We start from the raw sequence: 20,628 nt of genomic DNA, 5'->3' as shown, positions 1-20,628 counted from the left end.
CCCAAATAAAGTATCGATAACTTTAAGATGTATGCATGTTTCTTTCCCTTTCTTTTTTACACTATATAGTAGCAGTGCTAGCATGCTTCACAGCAATGATTTAAGGGCTTTTCAGTACATTCTTGGTGTTGCTTTGGGTTCCAAAGTACATTCATGGTCAAAACGAATGAATATTGTGTAAGAGACTCTGAATTTGCTCCATTCATGGTTGGTTTGGGAATTTTTTGTTTACATCTTCTTATTAAACAGGAATAGGGAAATTTGGAAATTCTGGGTTCAATTCAGGGTTTACAGGACTGCCAAAGCTTTTTATCCTGTTTCCTCATATTTGAGCTCACCACTGGACTGTTAGTCCCCATTTCAGCCTCCGTAAGGCCACCCTAGCCACTCGTACACCTGGCTGCACCACCAAAGCTATTGATGTCTCCTAAAATTTTAGTCAGTAAAGTAATTCATCCTTCCTCCTTGCAAATTTATGAATGGGGTAGACATTAAGTGCTCCTTCTCAGCGGGACTGGCTCCGAGCTGGTGCTGTCCTAGCTAGTGCGAGCCTGGAATCAGTATTTTATTATACAGATGGGAATAAATCCATTTTGATCCATCAGACTTTCCCTCATGCCCTTTGTGCGAACACTTACAAATCAGCGGCCCTAACTGCAGGTCTCCAGAAAGTTGTGAGGAAAATCGTATTTTGACTCCATTTTGACCATATGCTCCATTTGGTTAAAAGCTGAAGCCAAGAATTTCTTCTGCAGGCCAGATACTTGTTACTCGGGGAACTGAGGGAATAATTAACGCAGCTCTCTGTAAAGCCAGCTTGTGACCATTCGCATTCATTGGAATGTATATTCACCCCTTTATTTTTCTGAGTATTATTAATATCAAACAGCAAGGAGTGTGAGAGTGGATGCTGAAAACCAGGGAGAGTTCAAAGACGGCTGACAAGAGGATCTGTGGTCCAGAAAACAAGAGCTGCGACAGATCAAGCCAAGATCAGAGAAAAGGCAGTATAACAATTTGATTGGGGCCCATCGCCATCTACAGAGTGAAGTGTCAGGTAAAAAAGGGATCTTTAGTCTTAACAGCCACAGCGCAGCTCTACGGACACTTCTCCCGCCTCCCCTCACTCCACGCCGGGCACGCCCCTCAGGAGAGCTCCCGGCTTCCGCCGGGCCTCCGGGCAAGGCCTACCCGCGCCTCCCCGCGGCGGTTACAGGCCGAAGCGGGAAAGCGGCCGGCGGCAGTGCGGTGAGGCCCCGGCAGGTGCGTGTGTGGCGGGGCCGGGACGGGCCGGGATGCCTTGGGGCGGGGTGAGGGAGATCCGGCTGCTAACGGCGGGCTCCGAGGCCTGGGCACGGCGGCGGTCCCGGCAACGCCCGCCGAGCTCGGCAAGGCCGGCCGGGCCCAGTCGGGCCAGTCGGGCCCGGCCGGCCTTGCCGAGCTCGGCGGGCGTTGCCGGGACCGCTCCCTTTCCTCACTGCATCTCCGAGATCTGATTCCCGTTAAAAACATGAGCATGCTAGTTACTGTACTGTGTAAAAACGGTGTAGGCTCTGCTTAGTGCCGCATTCACTTTTTTTTCTTTCTTCATAGAAAGATTTTCCCCAGCAGAAGTCGTAAATGCTTCCCATGTATCTAGGAGAAAAAGCTGTGAGGGGTCTTCATGGCTATCAGTGCTGTTTATTGCCATCTAACAGGCTTGTGTACGGAAATGACCTGTTCTAATAGTATAAAAGCTATTTTATATAGGTTGTGAGTCAAAGATACTGCAAAGACTGTGCAATGAGCACTAAGGAAAAGGTACCATCCCCATTTTTCTGATGGGGGGGGAAAGAGGTGTGCGATCAGCTGGTTAAACGACGTGTGCAAATGCACTTTGAATATGGTTGCGCTGTGATTTTTCTAGCTCTTGTGTCGCTTTTGTTCTGCAGAGAGCTACCTTTGGCATTTTTGTACATAATTAAGTAAACAGATTATGAAATTTATAATATATGCTGTAGAGATTTTGGGAGAAGAGTGGTTTCACAGTGAAGTGCTTGAAGAGCAGCTGCTGTACAGATGTGTCGCAAAAGTGGTATGGTTTGGATGCTAGAAGGAGGAAGAACACCCAGTCTACAGAAATGTGCTGCAAGCCTGTTTTGAAAAAAATGAGGCTTTTCTAAATAAGATTGCCGTGTTAGAAACAAGGCCACTGTGCCATGATGGGAGTGCCTTTGTGCTCTAGTGGTTCAAATCTGTGTCTGACTGAGGTTTTCACAGCCTCTACAGTAAGCAGGGATTTGCTGGTTTCCTGGAAGCATCTTTTTATAGAAGAGACTTTTGCTTTTGTTCTATCAGCAGCAGCGTTTTGCCTTACTTGCCATTAGCAAGCTATTGTCACATACAGCATATTATCCAAAGCTGTGCAGGAAATTGTCCTCTCTCCTCTGATGCTTCTTTGTTTGTATAGGGCCTGAAGGCTTTGTTCTAGTGTTTTGAAAATGTCCACTACAATAGTAACTATATTCACCTGCCTTTACAGTTGTATCTCTGCAGACCATGATCTGTTAAAGCTTTGATCCAGTGTTCGGTTTTCTTACTGTAACTGTTGAACAGTGTCTGGTGCACAGAAATAGTGTCTCTGTAACAAGGATATACTGTACAGATTAATCCTGAGTTGGTAAATGTAGGACAAGCCTTTCCTTTGGTTGAAAACAGAAGAAAGGGAAACTTCTTGCTAAAGAGAGGCAGACTTGTAGCATATGCATTAAATCAGGCCTAATTTAATTGCCTTGGACAGCACCTGAGCTGTTCCTGAGCCTGTCTCATGACTGATTACAAGGTGTGGCTCTGATTCCCCCCACGTGGTTTTGTTGGAGAGCTGTGGTTTTTTGTGCAAAGTGAGACTACTAAGGCCTTTCTTTGAGTAGTTTGGCCTGAAATCTGGAGGAAATAATCTCTCTTTCTCTCTAAGTCAAAGACTTAGCATAGAGGACTTCATGTGGTCCTCCACTGTAAAACTGGATGTGGAGCAGGTCCTTTCCTCTGAGCCTAGGGCTGACTTCTCCGGAGGAGGTGTAAGAATCCTCTGCTTCCATGCTCATGCAGGGAGCAACTCTGATATCCTTTTGCAGGTAAATCTTTGCTGCTTATGCTTTTCTTCCTAGTCTTTAAGGTACTGGTACTTCAACAGGAACTTCGAAGTGAAACTCTCTTTGTGGATGTTGTTCAGATGTTTGAGCATTTGAGTCATAAGTTCTCCTTTTTGTCAGTGCATTAATGGAGGCTTTGGTGAAACATCTTTAGTCATTGAATCAAACCCCTGTGCTTGAACTAAATTGTTTCTCATGCAATATTAAGATTGAGGAAGCAATGTACTTTCTAGGGTGTTTTATAAGATGGGTGCCAAAGACTTTAGTGTAACTAGTTCTGTATCCCCTTATGTAGCTCTTTCAATGTGCTTTACAAATCAGGAGGGTTCTCACCGCCATCATCTAGGTGGAAAAAAATAAGACTTATAGCTCTTGCATGATTAGCCCAATATACCCAATATACATTTTCTACAAATAATGTAGATATAAAGAAAAAAACTGAACTGCAGATGATTTTGAATCCTTGTGTCCGTTTCCACATCAGTGTTTGTGGCCTCTCTAAATGCTGCCTTGCTAAACTAAATGCGGGCTTGGTTAACTCAAATCTCAGAAGGCTGAGCTAGCTAACATCCCTTGTCAGTATTATATTTAACTTGTTTGCTTTCATTTAATATGCAAGTTTGGCACTCAGTTAAAAATAGCAGCTGGAATGTTGGGCAGGGGGGGAACAGAACAAAACAAAAAGGTTTAAGAGAGTCAACCAAAACAGAGCGTAATTTTACTGTAAAGGCTTTTTGGGGTTTTCATGACTTTTCATTGCTCTCCCTCATTTTTATCTTCCTTGTTCTTTACAGAAGGATGAGTAAGTTTTCATTCCGAAAAGCTCAAGATGTCCAGTAGGCAGTAAAAGTGAGGACTGGAATTGCAAGGATGTTTTGCAGGAAGTGATATCCCCAGCATTCAGTAAGGTGAATAAAGCCATTCATTTTGCCATGCTTTTGAGGTATTAGTAGGATTGCGACCCATGTCAAAGTCTGTCTGTGGAGAGATTGACTTAATAATTATATTATAGAAGCTCCTGCCTGCACTCTTCTTTCAAGAAGGGTGGTTTTGCCTGCTTCTCACACCATACGTTATTAACTTGCTTCTGGTTACTAATAGGTCAGACTAGGCAGGAAAGGTGGATGGAAATTCTTCTTACTGAGAACTCATTGAAGGATCTGGCTTAAAATGAATTGCCTGTGTAAGAGGTTATGGAACAAATAGACAACAGGTGGGAACAATTTGCCAAACCAGATGAAGCCCCCAGGGACAGTGCTGCTAACAATGGTCTCAGCAGCAAATGTGTCACTAGTTTTTAAAGAAGGTTCTAGGGGAAATCTGTGAACTGCAGACCAGGAAGTTTAACAGCTACCAACAGAATTAGCAGAAAATACAGCAAGGTAGAATTATTAGACACCTGCATAAATATTATATAGTGGGGAAGAGCCAATGTGGCTTTCATAATGGCAAGTCATGCCTTAAAAAAAGTTGAAATTCCCTGAAGGTCTAAATAAGCATGTTGAGAGGTCTCAATTACAGCCTGTACTCAGATTTCAGGAAGCTCTGAAACAGGAGCCCTCACCTGAGCAGCCCCTGACATAATAAGGGAGTTCCCTGTCATAAACAAACAGTTGGTGCAAAGATAAGAAAGAGGATGTGAGTAACCGGGCAGCCCTCGTGGTGGCTGGAGGTCACTGTTGGGGTGCTGCAGGGATGTTTTGTAAATGACCTGGAAAATCAATGTTTCCAGCTGGCTTTATGTTATTTGAGGTGGTAAAGAAGAGGGCTGGTGGTGATGAATTGCAAATGTAAACTGATTCATGTGGGTAGGGAGCAGTCCTAATTTCACACACAAAATGAGTGAGTTTTTGGAGCTGTAATGACTAATTCCATGAAGCTTTCATTGGTAAAGCCTCCATTTGGATAGTTTTACACAAGCTCAGGGAAGGCTGCATAAGCTCACAGTTACTAAGTACACAGGCACTGTGCCTGGTTCAGAAGGTTCCAGTCTAGAGACATGGAGGATATGTAGAGAAGCACCATGTACTTATTCTGTTCTTCCCTGGGTTCCTACTTTTGACCTGGAGAGCAGGATACAGGGAGAGGCATCCTTTGGTCTGACCCAGGGTTGGCTGTTCATATATTCCCACATAAAATCTGTACAACTGGGAATTGGTATGAGGAATCGTCTCTCCAGAAGCAGCAATGTGTTCTTACGTATGCCTCTTCATCATGCTACAAGAAATATATATATGTGTGCAAGGAAAACTTTGCAGCTGCAGGTATCTGGACCTGTGAGCCAAAGTAGATGCAAATTACTGGTGGGATTCTTTGGGTTTTTTTGCCTCCTTTTAGTGAAAGCTCATTAAATACATGAGGAAACACCTGCAAATGCAGTCTTATTAGAAGGATTAAAGAAACCTGTGTAGACTCTGTTGTGCCTTGACTACAGGGTGTATTTGCTGCTGAGCTGTATTTTACACAGATTTCCAGTGTCTTACTAAGTCTGGCTTGCAGGGTCCCTAAACACTTGCCTGAGACTAGCCCAGCAGCCCTGAACACTTTAGGTGCTTGTGCAGACTTATTCAGCTCTTGATTTTTCCTTTTCTGACTTCCATCATTTTTTGTGCACGTGTACACACATGTGCTTAACAACTTGGACCTAGTTTGGTTACAACAGGATTAGTAAAAAGCGATTAAACCCACAGCTGATTCCTATTTGAGGCACAGAAGTAGAATTTGTTCACTATACAAGCAAGAAAATAGAGACAGAGTTGCAGAATTTGTCTGAATTTACATGTGAAGAGATGGTGTCTTACCTCCCAAATACATAGCGCTTGGGTACTTGATATGTGTGTGCTTTTTCATAGGCAAGAAGGAATTTGTATGTACATGCAACATCCTTTATAGAAAGTGTAGACAGGCTTTGAGACATAGAGTTTTATGTTTCATGTCTTGGTATGAACAACCAGGGAGTCAAAGGGTAGACCAGCTTTTTCTGGATTTCTGAGATGGTATTGCAGTCCCCTCATTCTGCGTTTTTGCTTTTAAAGCAATCACATTCCTGTATGTGACCCATTTCTCATTACTGTAAAGCAGTTTCCTACTGCTGTTTCTAATGAGAGTTGAAGATGCTGAGATCTGTGTAGGATCAGCCCATAGCAATGAAATTACAGTGCCCTGAGGCTGCCGCTATAACATTTACATGAAAGCACTTGCAGCTTTTAAGAATTACTTAATTGGAAATGCAGTAGGTGCCAGGCAACTCAGATCCTGTTTCTGATGTCGCATTCCATAAGAGCACAAATTACCAAATGAGTTAATGCTCCACTCAAATTGGCCGTGTTTTCAGCATGTCTTTATGTATGGCTGATGAACTAGAAGTTCCAGTTAATACTGTCAGAGAAGTCTGGAGGTACTGTCTTCGTTGTGAAGGTTTCCCTTGACTGAGACTTTTGGAGGGTCGGTCTGATAAGGGCAAGTGTTCCTCCTCCATGCCTTCCTTCCTGCAGCCCTTTTTCCTATTTGCACCCTTTCTCCTAGACAGGACTCTCATTTACGAAGGCCACCAGGCAGTTTTGTCTGAGGCAGGCTGCTGACTTCTGACAAAATTTTTAAGAATTCCCGCTAGGTGAAAGCTACAGTTTGGAACAGGATACCTGGCATGGAGCTGGCTGTTCTATGGCAAGTCTCTGACATCACTGTATTATTGTAATAAATAATTAGATGTTTATAAAAAAAAATAAAAGCATCCCACCTTTCTGCCAGTTGTGCCAATGTGATTTTTTTTTTTCTGCCTATTTTTATATGTTTGTGTCTGGATTCTTCTGAAGTGAAATGTGACACTGTTGGGGAATTGGCACTGGTGATTCAGAGCATAGCAGTGCTGAATTTGTTTCAGTGTAGTTCAAGGAGACTATTGCTGGTGGGTCTTTCTTTGTGAGAAACATCAGAGCCAGATAAAGATTGGTTTTGATGGTGAAAGTTTTTGTCGTCATTTTTAAAAGCTGATGATCTGGTGAAAAATGAGCCGCAACAGCTACTTTATTATGTATATACTTCCCTTACAGGTTCAGCTGTATATAGGATTCTTTCTCCATTTCTAATTGTGTATGATGTTGAACCTTTCTTTTTTCCCTTATATCTACATGTGGTTGAATTTCAGAACCGGTGAGGCATCTTCTAAAACCTGATGACCTTCCATTCTCTTGTAAGTGTCCTTTTTTGAGGCTGACACTTTCCAAATTTAGTACCAATGGGGAAATTTAAAAAGTTTGGTTTCAGCTTTTTGTGTGTTCAGTATAGGAAAAGTGCATTCCCCACTGCTTTCATAGCCTTTTGTATAAAAAAAAGGCTAAAGAACATCTCTAGCAGTGCCCCAGCTGGGACATCATCTTTTGCTAAACCAATAGAAAACTGCAAATTGTTCTTGAGTTTGAGCTAACGATGCACTGTTGGTATCACGATCTCCAGCTCCCAAATATCTTAGCCTATTTCAAAGTGCTTTATACAGTGAATAAATAAGTTTGTTCCTGTTTGACAGGTATAAGACCTGTGGCACAGAAAAAGAAACATTAACTTTTTGAGGCTCATGTAGGTGACAAACCTAGAAGAACGATCTCGGGTTGTGTAGTTGCCTGAAATACATACTGCTGACTGGAACAGACTGCTCTTCATTTTTCTGGTAGGTAACTTTAAAGCTTAGTTGGTGGACGTTCTAACACAAACATTTCTACAGCGTGAGAAACAAGTTTGTGACTGTAAAGACTGGGCATCTCCCAACTCAAATGTTCTGTGTCCTGTGGAGTTTTACGACTCTGATCTGGTCACATTGCTGTTTAAAATGATTGAGACATCACTTCTGTGGACTTTCTGAGTCAGCACAATTTTTGAGGTGGTTGTTGCCTATTTTTTTTCTGTCTGCTTAACTGATTATGTTAGTTCTAGGTAAAAAGTATAGTACTGGTTCATCTTTGTTTTCAATTTCTGAATTTCCTAACCTAACAGCAAACATTTTTACTGCTAAGTGGAGCAGAGTTGCTTTTTATCTGCAGTCCTTAAAAGATGAATATCAAACTGTAGTTTTCTGTTTGCTTATCAGTAGAGCCCAATATTTGCCTAGCCTGATGTAGACACAGCTAAATCTTTCACCTGCTTCTGTAGTTTGCCTAGGTTGTCCAATTAGTTATAGCTTTCAGATTCATTGTTGTGGAGAGATCTGTAAAAATAAGAGTTTGTGGAAATGAGTTACTTTAAAATAAACTTTATATTCCTAATTATGTTTATATCGTTTTTTTAGAACTATGCCAAGAAAAAGAAAGCTGTTGGCTCAATTAAGTGCACTCCAAAGCAACTCCAGCTTCCCTCCTTTTGATGCCTTGGAGAACCTGAATGCTATGCCTGATGGGGATTCTTCTCCAAAAAGCAGCAAATATTTTGTGACAGAGAAAAAAATTTCTTCCCGGCTAGAAGCAGATTTTTTCAACCAGCCCTGTATTAGTCTGGCCAAGTCCTTTCTGGGACAGGTAAGACATGAACACTGAGATTACTGTACTGGAGCATGTGCTAGCTAATAACTTCGTGTAAAAGGATGAAATTCTTTTTTTGCCATTTGACTCCAGGGCTTTGCTATTTTAGGAATACAGCTCTCATTCCTTCTCTCGTTAAGTTCAGTGGAATTTAAAGACTAGTAGCCAAATCTATTTTGGATGAAGTCAGAGGAGTAATTTTTCAGGTTTAGTTTATTGTCACATTTCAGAATAAGGTTTTTTGTGTAGTTTTTCTCCTTTTTTTTCTGGTTTACTGAAATGCACTTTGCTGTTTGTGGTTTGAAGTTTGTTTCAGGACTGTTATTTTCCTTTCAGGTATTCCTTTATTTGGTTTTGGCTCTTGCTTAGTCCAGTGGAAAGTAATGCTCTGCAGTCAGCAACATCTCCTCCTCCGCCTCCATTTTCCTCTCTTGTGATGCTCGTAGCGTGGCAGGCCCTTGGCCTTCCTTCACCCGTATCCACTGTCATAGTGTACTCAAATATTTCATTCCTATCTGCAAGTTCAGCAGACTGCTTGGTACTTTCTTTTCTGCTGTCCTGCATGCTTTGAAAGTTATATCTCATACCACCTGCTTTTATTTTTGCTGTTGCAAATAACTCGATCTTGTCAGTAATAACCTTTCTGAGGTTATTAACACAAATATGCAAGGCAGCACAGGCCCTGGTTTGGAGACATTCATGACTCCCCAGTCCCACAATTAAACTTGCTTCACTCTGAAAACTGCTATTCCTACCTTTTGTTTCTGAGTTTTCAAGCCACTACGTGTTCGTGAGAGGACCTTCTCCCTTATCCCATTGCAGAAACTGAGGAATCTCTGGACCTTGTAGAAAACCTTTGGAAATCAGAGTGAGGGAGATTCAACGGGTCTCTCCTGCTTAGTGAGTCCTTCAGAAAACTCTCCCACTGTTTCCACAGGAGGGAGTTCCTCCAGTGTTTTCCCTATTAAAAGTTCCAGTCTGGGACCTGCTAAACACAATTGCAAAATGTGTGTTTAGTTTCACTGCTATGGTCTTATCGTCTCTGAGTCTTTTTTATACCTTTATTGTCTGTGGGGTGAACAGACTCTCTGGGTTCTTATTGGTTTAGATAACTTTAGGAATTTGTTCCACAAACTGTTGGGTTTGGCCTGTCTTGCTGTGTCTAGCTTTTTTTTTTTTATTTTCTAAGGATATTGTCTTGCTTGTAATTGACGCCTTTGCTCTGCTTTTTAACGCTGCTGAGTTTTTTTTGGTCTGTCTTAACCTCTTTCAGATGCGTCATATGTGTTTGCTATCTTTATAGACATCCTGCTAGAGGCTTGCCTTTCTAGCTTTAACCTTTGGCTGCCTCTCTTAAGTTCTTCCTAACAAGCTTCCTCACTTTATGTAGTTTCCCCTTTTTGCTGGTAAGCAGAATTCTGACAGATTATTTTTGGACCTTAATGTTTGCGAAAGGACACTAAACTTTCTACTTCATGGTTGTGATACAAAGTTGTTTTTCAGGGATAAGTCTTTGCAAAAGACTTTGCATTTTGCTCTGGATCAGTTTGAGAGTTTAGACTTTTCTTGTGAGATCCCTGATTACTCACTCTGCAAAGCATTTGATGATGTCTAAGAAAACATAGCCTGTGTCCTGTCCTATTGTGATATTTACTTGGTCTATATGAGGATACTCGAAGTCTCCCAGTACTGATGCATTTTTTGTCTTAATGACTCCAACATCCTTGTGCATTCAGTTACCCCAGGCAGATGATATTTTAGTCCTAATTCTTTACTTTTCCTATTTAGGCCTAGAGTTACAAGCCAGGCAATTTCTGTGTTAATTTTACATTTTCTTTTAAGTATAACCCCTAGTCTCCCATGACCCAGTCTATTGTCTCATTTGCTTAGAATTATAACTATAATGGCAATTTAGTGTTTTATTCATTATCTTCATTCTACCAAATTTTGGAGGTGCCTGGTATATTAATATTGCTTACCTTAAACATGATACTTGAATTCTTAGAAACAAAAAAATACCCCAGAACATAGACGCAATAAATGGCCTCTCAAAATGAACGGTTATAACACCAAGATAAATCTTCAATGAGAAGTGAAAACCTCTATAAAATAGCTTACTGCGACATACTGTGAATGATCACCATTTTTAAACTGTTTAACTGAGAATATCTGGTGTGTCTGAAGAGTCAGGAGAATACCTGCACGCTTTTAAAATCATAACCTAGCCATCGCGTTTTATGATATTGAAAGAGAAATGTGACCACATGGGTGTGCTTGTGGGGTGTTTACGGGCAGTTGCAGAACACCAGTGCTTTTCTGAAGTCACTGTATTTTTCATAAAAATAATACACTGATTGTTTTCAACAATTTGAGAAGTGCTGTAGGGAAACCATGACACACTGGAGTTGTAACATTTGACACTGGCTTCTCAAGTGTCCATACTGGATCAGGTCAATAACTGCATTAGTGATCCAGGACAAACATCTGTTAGGAATTAAGCTTTGTTTCTTGAAGGTCACTTTTGAATGGCTGGTTTTCAAAAATGGAAGTGCTGAATGTAGTATAATTAAACTGATAGCTGTTGCCTAAATGAGATTATACTGCAGTGTTTCTTAAACACACATTAAGCAAAATAAGAAGTTGAGAAATTGGGTCAAACCACAAAAATCTTTGTATGGAATTTAGTGATTGTTTTATTTTTGAAGAGAATATTTTCACTGTCATGTTTTGTTCCCCCGCATCTGCTTTGTTTTATTTAAGGAGGTACCACCAGCGAGGAACACGCTGTAATAACAAAGATCTGTTGTTGTCTGCCTGAAACCACTTCCCAGCTCTCCTGCACTGCCCAACTCTGTGGTGCAGAAAATAGAGAAATAGCATTGATGCTCACTCTGGTCGTGATTATCTCTATGGTTAGGGACCAGGACTTGTTTGAAACATCTCTATGGAGAGAGATTATCTAATCATACTAGTTATTTAATTGTGCCGCTGCTGTATTTCTTCTGTTCTAAAGAATATACATTCATGATGCTTCAGGGTTGATATTGGTGGTGCCTTTTGCCTTAAACCTCGTGGATTGGGGTGGAGAATACAGAAAATAACCACAAAGCAACTCTGTGGGCGTTACTGCACATAGGATCATAAACTGGTTCTTTATGATACTGCCACATCTCGACACTCCAGGCGTTTTGTGAGATGAATGACAGGTAGGAACTTGTACTGGGCTGTGGCCTGGACAGTAGAAGCTGAAAACATTCACATTCTCTTACAGACTGGACTGCTAGATGGAGAGGAGAGCATGTAGTACCATCAGGACCTTTTTTCCGACTACTTTGTTTCCACAGCTCTCGCACCCTGGTTGTTTTGTACGGAGGGTTACTAACTGATGTACTCTGACCTCTCTTTCAGATTTTAGTTCGCAGACTTCCTGATGGCAGAGAACTCTGGGGGAGGATTGTTGAAACAGAAGCCTATCTGGGTGGGGAAGATGAAGCTTCCCACTCAAAAGGTGGGAAGCAAACTCAACGGAACGCAGCAATGTTCATGAAACCGGGAACTTTGTACGTGTATCAGATCTATGGGATTTATTTCTGCGTGAATGTTTCCAGCCAAGGTAAGTTGAGGCTGAAAGAGTTTTAATTCCTATAGCATGGGGCTGATTCTTAAAGCTCTGCTTGCTGCATTGCAGTCACTTGTGAGCTCCCTATGGGCTCTGTGAAGTCAATGACTTGCTGTCACAACCTTTCCTTGGGACCTGGGTTTTGCCATTGTGGACAGTATGTAACTGTGGACAGACAGCGGATTCACTTTCACCATGACAAGCAAGGCCCGGGCTGCTGCCTTATTCATGTTTCAGTGAACTTTGTTCCTCAAAAGTGGTGATGTAGAAGTAAATTTGCAGTCTGATGACAGCCTAAATCTTGATCTCTGTTGTCATGATAAGAGACTCTGCTGTCTCCTACCTTTATCTTCAGAAGCTGTAAACGTTGGGGAAAACAAAAAGGTCTGAGATGTTCTAAGCTTAAGCAAGGAGTCATTGTAAGAGCGTTTCAGCTGTTTTGCTGTATCTTAAAATGAAAAAAAAACCCAACAAAACCAAAACAAATCAAAATACCTAGACTGCTACAGAATCTTCAATCTTCTTTTATTATTCTCAAGATAATATAATCAACCCCTAATCAAATGATTCTGGAATTTACTGAGACTGTCCTTCCACAGCTCCTCTTCACATGCAAGTGTTATTTCTAAAACTTGGGTTTTTTCCTTTCCCGTAAGAATGACAGTGTTTGCCTTTTAAATTGCATTAAAAAATTGCAATTGCAATAAAGCTATTGGTTAATTAGACACCTTGAAATGGCAGCAGGTATTTCTTAGATAAATACTCATTTTGTTAGGGAAAAAATCTCAAAAATAATTTCTTTTCCTTTTTCACCATTTCAGAGATAAAGCTTAGAAAAACCAAACACTGCTTGTTTATTCCTAAGTGGAAAGCAACGTTGTAACAGTGACCATTAATCCCCAGGTTTTGGCCTTTGGATGGGAACCAAGCAGAAAACCAGTGCCAGGTTATGCTGTGGGGGAAGAGCCTGTCTTTCTAAATGCAGGTCTGGAATCTGGTGGATGAACACATCTGAATTTCATTAAGCTGCCTCTGCCAAATCTGTTCAGATAATGAAAGCAGAATGGTTCTTTATTCAGGATGGGATTCTTAGTGTTTGAAATATTAGGAATAATAATTTTTATTTAAAGAAAGATGCTTAGCCTTTGAATCCTAAAAGGATTTCTTTGAAATTTATGCTTTGGGAAATTATCCCTTATATACCTGTTTTTAGTTTTGTAGCAAATCAGTTAGGGCTCACTGCTGTGACAGATTTAGTAGAATTTTTTGTTACAAACGTACTGTCCATTAGCCTGTCATGCATGCAGTTATGCTGACACCAAGCACGGCTGTTACTACCAACTTTGTTGGGAACGCGCTGAAGTAAATAGCATGGCTGTGCATGTTGTGTATCACAGGTGCATGTACGCAAGTAGGATTTACTCCTTCAGTCTATCTGCCCATGTACAGATGTGTGCAAAGAAAGAACTGGAGGAAGAATCATACCTGAGATGCTTTTCCCATCTTAACATAGGTGGAGGAGAAGCCTGTCCTGTTGTTTAGTCTGAGGGGAAGGACTGAGGAAGTCGTCTTTGGTGGTGGCACTTGTGCACCTTTGTAGAAGGCAAAAGCATTTCATTTGGGGGATATGGGACAGATCTTGGAAATTTTGTTTTGAATCTGGCTGTGGCTGTGCATAAAACATGAGGAAACACTGGCAAAAGAAAAGTCTGCTGGGGCACAGCTTGGTCCCTCTTAGTAGCACAGGCTTTGCTCTGCTTATAGCATGAACTTTTGATGTAATCAGTTTCAACATCTTTGTGCAGGGAATTTGAAGGAAAATATCCAAATACTTCAGGGTCTCCCTGGGAATGCTACAGAAACCTGAGTGTCTGACCAGGAGACTATAAAAGGAATATGAACATATTTCTGAAGGTGTTGCTTGGAAAGACTGAACACAAATCACTGAGAACACTAAATGCTTTTCCTTTTCAAAGGGCGCATCTCCGGTCATGTCCCAGAGCTGCATCACTCTCAGATTTTGGCAGTGACAGCTGCAAGGCACCAGGAGTCAAACAGTGGAGAGAACAGTGGTGATTGCATCTATTCCCATAGATCATCTTCTGCCTCCTGTCACCTCCTGGGATCTTTCACATCCCCCTCTCAGCTGTCTTCCAAGCTGAAGGTTTCTGGTCTACTTAGTTATTCCTTCCTTAGGCTCTTGCTCCAAAGTTAGTTACGACTTTGACCATCCTGGTTGCCTGTCCCTGAATCTCTTCCAGTTTTGTTCTATTTCTCTGTAGATAGAGGGGAGGAGCAGAACAAGTCTAGATGTGCACACAGATTTCAGGAGAGGAGAGAAACTTGCTTTATATGAGTAGTTGGGGTTTACATCTGGGAATACTGTACAGCATTGGTGCAGCAAATTGGAGCAGTGGAGAAGGGGAAAGGTCTTTGGGGGTTCCCTGGTGTCTGCAAACACACACAAATTGACCCCCTCTTAAGCTGTTTCAATTTTGACCTGGATGTGTGTTAGCAAAGTTCATACTGACTGACGTGAGAGTTAAGGGAAAACCTGAGGGTAATTTTGGGAGAAATAGTTCTAGAGATTTTCCAAATGACTCTTGAAAGATGTTTCTGGCCATCGAGTGGTTTGCGTCAAAATACTCATGCAATCATGCACTGGTGTTTAACAAAGCATTTATTTCTGGAGACTGTTGGAACAAGCACATAGATTTAACTGAGATCTAGTGTGGTTTTAGTTGGTTTATTAAAGTTAGCACAAACTAATAACCACAAACGAATTCTTAGCTGGCTTAAACTGTCTAGTTTTGTAGTGTAGGCAAGTCCTTGTGCTGCTTAAATTACAGGATCCCCGTGGGAGGAAGGCAAGCAGTTCAGAGAACCAGTATATATATCTTCGTAAGTACTGGCAGTGACTGCTGTCCTGCTGCTTCTGAGGCTCTCAAACTGACTGACTGTAGAGCTGATTTGGAGCTTAATGAAAGCAGCCGTCCTTTTACTGGAGAGAGATCAGCTTGCTGCACTGTCCCTGTGTTGCTTGTGTTTTGCTACCTTCTTGGCACAGCCGCTGCCCAGGGCTGACCCAGACACACACTGCTGGGACCAGGCAAGCAGCATGAATTGGACTGCTGCAGCAGACTTTGTTTTGAAAGTGTCAGTTTAACACTGACTGGAATCATGCTGGGGTATTCTTGGTCCTTAATCAGCTCAGGATCTGAGGCCCATATGAGCTGTGCAAAGCTTTATATGCTGCTCCTACTTGCTCCCTTCTGCTTAGCTTGACAAGAAATGGGGTATTTGGCTCATGAGACTCTGGCTCTTAGAGCTCTCTCTTCATGATGCGTAACCTTGTAGCACCATCTGGTTTAATACCAGGTGGAATAAACCTTCTCTTCTGTTTTCTGTACTTGGCTTATGCTAGACTTCAGGCTCAGTGCTGTCACTCAGGGATAGGAAAAGGGATGTCACCTGTAGAGCAGAGCTGTGCTGGCAGAGCAGCTACAAAAGCACAGACATTATCTTGAGAGCCACCGCAGCTGTAGTGTCCTCAGCCCAGCCTGATGCTGCCAACAGACATCAGAAGCATTTTGCTGTAGCCTGCTGTTTTGCCTCTCTGCTGAGGCAAGAAGTTGTGGTTGTTAGTGCGCTCAGTTGAGTTCACTTGACTCTATCTTTGTGTTTGTAAAATCGTAACGAGTTAAAGGGTGGGCTCAAATATTTTTTTGGGCATCACTACATTGTTGGGGGGTTTTTTTGAGAAAGCATAGATGATAGAGGAAGAAGAGTTTATAGAAAAATATAACCAATGTCTTCCAGTGTGCATGAATCCTACAGTATACCCTGAGCAGCAAAATAGTCTTAGTAAAAAAAGAGCTTTCCCTAGGGTTAAAGAGGATGTTGGGCTTTCCTCACTCCAGGAAGAAGGTAAATGCCAATCAAGCCTCTCTCTTGACTTTGCTGTGATTTGTTTCTCTGGAATTTGCCATAGTGTGTTTATTGCTGCCAGGTCTGAAAGAATAGCTGGTAAAATTGAGATCCCAGTGATGCTCTACCCAGGGTCACACTGCGTGGACTTCCCCCTAACTTTCGGATCCTAGACTAGGACTTTGAAGGAAGGGTTTCAGGAGCAGTGACTCAGACGGGTGGAGAGAGAAAATTTTCTTCTCTCTAGCGGCCAAGAGCCGTTTCCAAGAATGAGAGCTGGAGCTGTTCCAGGGAAGGAGCAGCAAGCTGCGCAGTGGGAGTGTGGGACTTCCCTATCATTTTATGATTTCTAGCTGTTCAGGGAGAGAATTGGCCTCTGCGTCGTTGTTAGATCGCAGCTTTTAGCTCTGAATGCTACTCGTTGTATGGAGTGACTGTTAGACGTGGGAGGTGGATATTCAGCACCTCTGGACTGGCACTGCTGCTGATGGCGTGGCTGTGGCTGTGTCAGGCAGATGCTGAAGCCAGATAACCCCTGGGAGCAAACCGCTGCAGACTGCGGGGAGGGAGGAAGGCAGGCTGAAGCACTCTGGCAGGCAGGAGGTGATCCAGAAGGATTCAGCTACTCCTTGGTAGTTAAAATAAAACTTCTGATGTGCAAGTATGCTCAGGAGGACCCGAACTTCAGCCCAGGGGTGTGGGGACAGACGGGGGCAGAGATGACAGTAGCTCATCATGGCATCCCTGCACTCTTACCCTGCCTGCTGTCTCCACCTCTTGCCTGTGTGTTGCTCTCATGTTCTGGGGCTGCTAGGTCGGAGCAGAGAGTGGGGTCTGTGTTGCACAAAGCTAGAAGAAGTGTGAAAACTTCCTGGTGGAAATGGAGAAAGAGCAGGCAGAGACAGAAATGCCAGGTACCCTCCACCACGGCTCCGCAGATGCTCTGGGAGCACTTGTGGTTTCCCCAAGTGCTTGTGTCTCTTCATGTGAACTCCCAAGGACTTGGTTTGATTCAAGTCTAACCACGGTTTCCACTTGCATTTGTGATGGATGAAGGCAAATAGTGTAATTAGTGATTGCTCAGAATCCCACAGTTGTTCCTGGCCAGTGAGGCAGCATCCCAATGTGAAGGATGTTTCTTTGTGCGTGGATCAAAGGCAGAATTAGGACACGGAGCTTGTTCTTCAAAAATCTAAAATGACCTTTGAGCTCTAAATCACTGTAGTACAGGGAAGCAGCTTTTGGCTGCCAGATTAGCATCAATCCCCCTCCTTAGAGAAGGGAGTGCCTGGGAACAGATTGCTGACAGCTGCTGGAAGTAAGTCTGTTGACTTCACCGAGCTGCACTGAGGGCAGTGGGGCTCCGAGCGGGTTCAGGGCAATAGGCACACCTCGTGAAAGCCAGAAATCGGGTCCTCAGTTGATAGGCTCAGTTGGGAGCCCAGGAGGGTAATTTAGTGTGGGATTTGTACAAAATATGAGAGGGATTCTATTTTTAGAGATTGCTGGCCCTTGGGGATCTGTCAGTGCCTACAAAAAACCCTTTGCCAGGCGTGAGCATGGCTCCAGATGTTTGAGGCTGGAGAGGGAGAGGGGATTCTTGCAGAGCGGCATCACCAGCACACAGATGCTGGCGGGGAGGAATGCCGTGGGCGGCCCCAACACAAGGGGTGCTGTGTGGGGCAGCACACTGACCGCTTTACCAGGCTCTCTCCTCGCCCACTCGAGGTCATGAGAAGACCTTCCTTGCTGTCCAGTGGAAAATACCAAGGAAGTGTTTATGTCCCACTTAGGCTGGAGATCCTTGTCACAGGGGAATGTTTGTGCTCAGAGCTGCATCTTTGCTTCACTGTCACCAAAATCGGGGAGGGCAGCTGATCACAACAGCTCTGGGGGCTGGAGTTTCTAAGGCTCCTAAGAGGGTGGCAGATCGCATTTGAGGTGAGAATCTGTCCGTTTCCTTCACTTCTTGTCGTGGCAAGGTCTCAGCCAGACATGGTGCAGCCCCATCTTGCGAGAGCTTCCCTGGCTCAAGGCTTCGGATCGCTCTCTGTTGCAGCCATGGGGTTACCCAAAGCCATGGTCATCCCACCTGCTGTTACACCTCCAAGCGGGTGTTTGAATTGGTAATGCTGCAGCCGGGGCTCCCTCCGCAGAGGCACAGGCAGTGGCTGCTCCCAGTGCCCGCAGTTCCTTCCCAGGTTTCTCTTTGTCCAGCCTCACTCTCCAAGCTGCCTCTTTCTGCTGGCAGCAGCCAGACTCATTCCTCCTCTCCTTTGTTAGCAGGAGTTCTTGTAATCAGAGTTCATTATAAATCCACTGGGTTTGGGAGCAGCTTTGGATAGTTTTGCCAAAACTGAACCATATGTGTATTTATTCCTGAACATTGTGCTGACATAAGAAAAACCTCTTGCCCTCTGGCAAGCCTTGGAGCAGCAGCTACACTTAGTAACATCAAGAAGTGGGGTTGGGGAAGAGCAAGGCAGCACTGATGAATAAAGGACACAGCGATGGGACACTGGACCTTCAGAAGAGGGAAAGGAGTGCAGTGACCACGGGCTAGCAGTGACTCCAGAGCCTGGCACTCGAAGCAAAGTGGCCCAAGAGACGGACAGGCCCTGTGGTTGGGCGCTGCAGGCAATTCCCAGCTCTGTCAGGCTACGCTGAGCCACAGAGCTGACGTGCTCGCGGTGGGGCTGAAAGCTGAGATTGTTCTCTATGAACAACCCTGTACTAACCCGAGGTTCTTGTTCTGCGCAGGGGAAGGGGCCGCAGTCTTGCTTCGCTCTTTGGAGCCTCTTCGGGGTTTAGAAGCGATGAGAGAGCTGCGCGATGCTTCAAGGAAAGGACCCACAAAGCCACTGAAGGACTGGCAGCTGTGTAACGGGCCCTCCAAGCTCTGCCAAGCATTTGGGATTGATAAGGCTTTTGACCAAAGGGACCTGACTCAAGATGCAGCCATCTGGATGGTGCCTGGACATGACCTGCCAGGGGAGCAGGACATGGTAGCCACAACAAGGATTGGCATTGGCAGCAGGGGAGAGTGGGCAGAGAAACCTCTCAGGTTTTATTTACGAGGAAACAAATTTGTGAGCGTTGTAGACAAGAAAACAGAGAGAGAGATGGCAGCAATGGGACACTTGCAGCTGACTTGAGCTGTGCTCTGTACGACAGCCCCAAGCTACATCAGACACAGTGACCTGGAGGTTTTTAACAATAAATGTACTTTATTGCGATGCATAGGGCAAGGTGGAATTGTACGTGTGGGGCAGATTGGTTTGGGTCTCCCAGCCAGAACTGAGGTTGGGTTTGGACGTTGAAGGCCACTTTCTCCTGTGAGTGGGTCTAGGCTCAGGGTGGAGGAGTGGTGAAGGCTCACGGCTCTGACCTACTGTGCTGCGCCTGTTGCCCCTGGCCCCAGCCGAGACCATCAGTTGGCTGCAGCTGGGGAACAGGCCAAAGCCTTGAGGGCAGCAGGGCTGACAGAAAGGACAGGAGCTGGGTTTGATGAGCCTGGAGAAGAGGAGGTAAAGGAGGGATCTCACTGTTGGCTACACCTACCTAGTGTGAGGGTGTGGAGAAGACAGTGCCAGACTTTTGTCAGACAGGATGAGAGGCAATGGGCACAAGCCAGAAAACAGGAAATTCTCATTAGCTGGATGGAAAGTATTTCCACCATGAGGGTGGTCAAACACTGGAACAGGGCCCTGGAGAAGCTGTGGGATCTCTGTCCTTGGAGACACTCAAACCTCCACTGGACAAGCTCCTGAGTGACCTGATCTAACACACTTTCTTTGAGCAGAGATTTGGATAGAAGACCTCCAGAATCCCCTTCCAACCTCTACCAGTCTGTAACGTCCAGCTTGGAGAACAAGAATGTTTTTTGTTTGTTTTCCCAGCTGCTTTTGAGACCAGTTCAGAACTTACTGCTGTGGGAACCCCATCACAGAGAAAGCATCGATGCTGAGATTTCTGCAATGCTGCAGCCTGCCATGAGGTACAGGGGGAAAAAATAACTCTAGGATTTGGGGCAGAACTGCAGCTGCATTGGCAGTTTGAAGGGTAACAGGGGGACACACTCCCACCCCACGCTCACCTTAGGATTCACATGCAAGAAAAAAGCTCAAGTTTTTCAAAACCCTTGTCCTCATCACATGAAAAAAATCGTGTTTGTTCCCTTCTGAACAGCCCTTCTTGTGCCAATCTCAATAGCTCACCTTGAGATGCAGTTGCTGGGGGCTGATTGGGACTGGGGCCCTACAGCACCATTGATCTGATTTTTGGGTTAGGCATTGCTTTTGCTCTTCTGTAACATCCGTGCTTGCAGCTGCAGAGGAAGATGCACAGAAGGGACCTACAGTAAGTAGCTGTCATCAGGTATCTGGTGGACCATGGACACGGGGCTCCCCTGGTGTGTCTGTGCCTTGCTGGTGGTAGATAA

General features: G+C 43.9%; 1 protein-coding gene across 5 annotated transcripts; it reads left to right on the top strand.

Annotated features, from left to right (window-relative positions):
• Positions 1–825: 825 nt before the first annotated feature.
• Positions 826–19,427, top strand: MPG (N-methylpurine DNA glycosylase). Of its 5 annotated transcripts, XM_054843407.1 has the most exons (7): positions 831–1,263; positions 3,926–4,039; positions 7,279–7,323; positions 7,657–7,797; positions 8,413–8,638; positions 12,050–12,254; positions 18,948–19,427. In XM_054843407.1, the coding sequence occupies exons 5-7, from the start codon at positions 8,417–8,419 to the stop codon at positions 19,340–19,342; spliced, it is 822 nt and encodes a 273-aa protein (XP_054699382.1). In that variant the 5' UTR covers positions 831–1,263; positions 3,926–4,039; positions 7,279–7,323; positions 7,657–7,797; positions 8,413–8,416; the 3' UTR covers positions 19,343–19,427. The 5 variants fall into 5 exon arrangements, with proteins under 5 accessions (XP_054699384.1, XP_054699382.1, XP_054699383.1 ...); XM_054843408.1 differs by lacking the exon at positions 3,926–4,039; XM_054843406.1 differs by lacking the exon at positions 7,279–7,323.
• The last annotated feature ends 1,201 nt before the right edge of the window (positions 19,428–20,628 follow it).

Source organism: Grus americana, chromosome 15, assembly GCF_028858705.1.
Source record: "Grus americana isolate bGruAme1 chromosome 15, bGruAme1.mat, whole genome shotgun sequence".
Taxonomy (NCBI): domain Eukaryota; kingdom Metazoa; phylum Chordata; class Aves; order Gruiformes; family Gruidae; genus Grus; species Grus americana.
Note: the sequence above shows the minus strand (reverse complement) of the source record. Positions and strands in the feature narration are given on the sequence as shown.